Genomic DNA, 4,938 nt, shown 5'->3' with positions numbered 1-4,938 from the left:
TGCTGTTCTTGTCTTCCGTCATTTCGGACCTGCTCCTCAGTCCTTCTGTGACACTGTCCATTTCTGAAATCTTGTTTATCTTTTGGATTTCTAATTGCTGTTTTTGTATGGTTTCTAGTTGTGAATTTATTTTTGGCATTTTGTCCCTTTATTATTTTCCAGAATTCTTCCATTTTTTGTCTGTATTTTCCATGAACTTGTTTGCCTATTCCAAGAATTTATCTATTTTTTTCTAGCTTTTGTCTGCTTTTTGCTTCAGCTCTTGGATAGTTCTGAATATTAGATTTGAATTTCCTGTCAGATAGTTTTAGTGCCTTTTCTTCTGCTGGAAAGTTATCTGGTGTTTTATTTTGGATGCCTATTAGAACCATCCTTTCCTTATTTTTATGTTTTGATATAGTCTGCTGTCTTCGGGACATTCAGTAGTTATTTTCTTTGTTAGTTGATTGTTGATCTATTTGTTTTGTCTTGCCTTTTTATTTTGTTTGGTTATGACTGAGCAGGCAGGCTGAGTATTCTTTGTTGTTTACTTATCTGTGGTCATGATAGTTTTCCTGTGCTTGTCCAATGGGCAGCACCAGTTTCTCAGCTATGGTGCATCAGGGTAGGTCCAGCTGAAAGGGAGAGTCTGGGTTGGGTTGTTTGTGGCGTGTACTAGGGCTGACAGAGTGAGCTGGGAAGCAGTGCTGGGAAGCAGTGCTTCCAGTAGGCTGTGCCTGTGCTGCTCAGAGGTGTGGTGTTCAGCATACAGTGCAGCAGTGCAGGTAGGTAGGAAGAAGAGGGGAGGTTGTGATGTGTGTAACTAATATAGGTATGGGAAAGAGAAGAGAGAGAAAAAGGAGCCTAAAACAAATGAGAAAAGTGTTATGGGAGCTTGGTGTTGGAGTGGAGAGATGAGGAGCTGAGAAATGGTGAAAAACAAACTAACAAACAAAATAGATAAAAATTTGGAAAAATATAGAAAAAAGAAGTAAAGCCCCTAGGGATCCCATCGGTGCAGCTGTGAAACGCAGGGAAGTGGTTCCCAATCTGTACAGTATAGTGTGTCCAGAGGGGTTATAGAAGTCACACAGTGCCAGGAGTTCTGAAGACAGAAGAAAAACAGAGAGGAAAAAAAGACAAGAAAGAATGAAAGAATAAATTCCCCAGGGATCCCATTGATGTTGCTGTGCAGACTGTGGAAGTGGCTTGTAAGCCATTCATTGCAGCCCAGCTAGAAGAGGCTCCCAAGCCATGAAAACACTATGAAAATAAAACAAAACAAAACAGAACAAAGAAAGAAAAAAAAAAAAAACCTGGGAATCCCACCAGTGTGGTGTCATGGGCCAAGTGAGTGGTTCCCCAGTCAAGCAGTGCTTCACAGCCTTTCACAGGAGTAAGCGAAGATGGCATATGGAACCAGGTGTTCAAGAGAAAGAAGGGGGAGGTGGTGGGAGGCATGGAAGAAACCTATAGAAACAGAAAAAAGCAACGTCAGCAACAGAAAAATGACATTCAGGGAGATGGCCAGTGTGGGTGGAGTCAACCCAAGCAGCCTGGGTCAAAAGTAGTTGACCCCGGCCAAGAGACTGTCATCAGTGGGGAGCAAAGTCAACGTGGGGGAAGAAGGGTGAGAATTAAGAAAGCGTATGTCGTTGGTTACCAGGTGCTCTGTCTCCTGCTGAGAAATTCATGAAGCTGCTTTCCTCTACTCCCTCTCTGCCAGTCTCCAATGTGGGTGGGGTGAATTCAAGTGGCATGGATGCTGCACTTCCTGGGCAGCTGAGCCATGCTGCCAGCCAGGAAACATGTAGACAGAGCAGTGGGAAGAGGATGGGGGTGTGAAAGTGTGTATTGATGGTTACTGGATGCTCTGTTTCCTGCTGGGAGCTCCATGAAGCTGCTTTCCAGTGCTCTCTGTCCACTGATCTCCATCCAATAGGAGTCCAAAATGATGAATCTGTGCTGTATTAGCCGATAGGGGACTTCCGTTTCTATCTCTCCTTGCTCTCTGTTCTCAGTCAGTTTCTTATTCCATTCGGTGCTTGGTTGAGTTCTTTATATCTCCATTTGACACTTTGGGTTCCAAGATTGATGTTTGTCTCTGTTTTATTTAGTTTTTTGGTTCTTTTTTGTGGTGGGATGGCATGATGCTTCTGTCTATGGTGCTATGTTGGCCAGAAGTCTAAACTGATTTATCTTGTACACTCTTATCTACAAGCTAGCAGGACACCTGTTTTATAATAAATTACACCCAGTTTATTCTGAGGATCATGAATGTCTATGACTTAAGCCAATAAAATACAGCTTAGCTACCTGGTTTCATTCTTCTTTGAAAGTATAACAAGGTCTTCAATTACAAATGTTTTGCTGTAATATGTACTAACTCCCAAAATCAAATGTCACAATTTAAAATGGTTAAAGATCCAAATATTTTAAGATTTTCTTATGAAAACTTGAAATGACATCTTTCTACTGAATAATTTCATTGTATACCTGTTGTGGTCGAGTCAATTCCGACTCATAGTGACACTATAGGACAGAGTAGAAATTCTCCATAGGGTTTCCAATGAGCACCTGGTGGATTTGCACTGCTGACCTTTTGGTTAGCAACCACAGCTCTTAACTACTACGCTGCCAGGGTTTCCATTTCAGTGTATGTTACTAATAAATTCCAGTGATATTTTATCATCCTTTAGAGATAATTCCCCCAGCAAGATATCTGATTTTTCCTGAGTTCCATCCATATAATTGTTATTCTGTAAATGGAATTAACCACTGAGCCGCAGAAAACGGAGTCATATCAGGTCTCTAGTAATACGTATGTATTTATTAAGACTTTATAAAGAATGGAATTGTGTATCTGGTAATTGTCATGTTCTAAAACAAGGGAGCTTTTTGACAGTTTTCCCTAAGCAAGTATGTATTGATAAACATTTTATAAATTGATAAATCACATGGCCTAGAAATTTTCAAAATAGGTAATGAAAAAAAATTTTTTTTAATCTTGTAGTAAATATAAATGCATTACACCTTTAGAGGTGCTGTTATTCACATAGTTACTAATGAGATACAATTTTGAAAAGGTTATATCTGAAATATTCTAATAAAGTTGTCATCAAATTATGTTTATCTTTTTTTATATTCAATTAAAAATAATATCAAACATGATTTGTGATCTCCTGAAATTTTAGCAATAGTATGTTCCTGGAGAAATCTTAAAATGCAATACTCTCATTCTATCTTTTTTTTTTTTTTTTGAGATTTATTGTAAAAGAACTTGAAATTTAAAAAAGTGTTTTAAAAAAAGATTAGTCTTATACTTGTGAAATAAAAGCACCAGCCCAGAAGAAGTGCAGGAATGAAGAACTGATATCTGAATGAGAAAATATATAGTAACTATGTATATGTATCTCTATCTTCAAACAACCTTGTCAACATTTGTTGACAAAAGTGTAAGCAAGGAAAAATAACTCTATTGGGAGCATGTGGATTTTAGTTGTGTTTTGAGAAGCACTTTTTATTTATTGTTCTTCCTTATGCTTCTAATTTATGACAGCATCTTTATTTTTTCATTTGCTTGAGAAAAATACTATCTTCCTTACCAGGTCCATGAAAGCTCGCTTGACCTGCTGATTCCTCAGGCTGTAAATAAATGGGTTCAGCATGGGAGCTACTGAGATGTTTAGCACAGCTGCTCCCTTGCTCAAAGACACCCTGTCTTTTGCTGACAGATTAATATACCTGAAAATGCAGCTGCCATAAGAGATAGAGATGACAATCATGTGGGATGAACATGTGGAAAAGGCCTTTGTCCTCTGGCTAGTAGAAGGAATTCGCAAAATTGTTTGGATGATATATATGTAAGACAGAATTACTAATGCCAAAGTGAACATTAGAGTAAACACAGCACAGGAAAACCCAGTTAACTCTAGGAATTTTGTGTCTGAACAAGAAAGGTGTAATAAGGCGAAATAACCACAGGTGAAATGATCGATAACATTGGACTTACAGTAACCCAGCTGTGTGACTAGCATGAGTGCAGGGAATATGATTAAGAATGAAGCCAGCTGAGAGAAGAAGACAAGCACTGTGCAGACTGTACCATTCATGATGGTTGTATAATGCAGGGGTTTACAGAGGGCTACATAGCGGTCATAGGACATAGCAGCTAGAAGGTAAAATTCAGTCACTCCCAGGAGAATGTAGAAAAATAACTGAGCCATACAATCATTAAAGGAAATGGTTTTATCTCCTGTAATAATGGTGCCCAGGAACCTGGGTATACTGACAGATGTGAATGAAACCTCTAATAAGGAGAAATTCCTGAGGAAGAAATACATGGGGGTCTGGAGGTGGGAATCCAGCAGAGTGAGGCTGATAACGGTCAGGTTCCCAGTGATGCTGAGCATGTAGGTGATGAACAGAAAGACAAAAATCACAACCTGAAGCTTTGGGTCATCTGACAATCCCAAGAGGATAAACTCTGTTACTTCTGTGTAGTTTTTCATTTGTTTATTCTCTTGTGAAATCTGTAGGAAAAACACAAATACCTGAAGAAAAGGGAATTATCCATGGATGTTGTTGAAATTTGTCTCTGAAAGTAAACATATTTTTGCCACACTATCTTATTTTAGGGGAATTTTAAAACAATCTAATAATAATAGCTAACATTTTAAATTAAGTTTCTGAACATATTTATTTTACATAGAATATTTATTCACCAAATCCCTATTTTACAAATTAAAGCCTGAGGCTTAAAAGATTTTTAAAATTCTTTCCTAAATCACACATGCGGAATGGATAAAACAGAGATTTGAAGCTAGGTCTTTCTAAATTTTAAAAATAATAACATAGAAATACTGCCTGCTGCCTTTTAAAGATTTAACTTGCATGGAAGTTTTCCTTCTCATTAGAAACTCCTTGTCATTTTTCCAAATGTAATCAGCATGTCCCATT

The 4,938-nt window shown here is 38.0% G+C and overlaps 1 protein-coding gene across 1 annotated transcript; it reads right to left on the bottom strand.

Moving 5' to 3' along the window:
- Window positions 1-3,551: 3,551 nt before the first annotated feature.
- LOC100654659 (olfactory receptor 6C1-like) lies at window positions 3,552-4,490 on the bottom strand. Its single transcript, XM_003405077.3, has one exon. It carries the CDS (start codon window positions 4,488-4,490, stop codon window positions 3,552-3,554), a length of 939 nt encoding a protein of 312 aa, XP_003405125.1.
- Between the last annotated feature and the right edge of the window lie 448 nt (window positions 4,491-4,938).

This window comes from Loxodonta africana, chromosome 4 (assembly GCF_030014295.1).
Source record: "Loxodonta africana isolate mLoxAfr1 chromosome 4, mLoxAfr1.hap2, whole genome shotgun sequence".
Lineage (NCBI taxonomy): Eukaryota > Metazoa > Chordata > Mammalia > Proboscidea > Elephantidae > Loxodonta > Loxodonta africana.
Note: the sequence above shows the minus strand (reverse complement) of the source record. Positions and strands in the feature narration are given on the sequence as shown.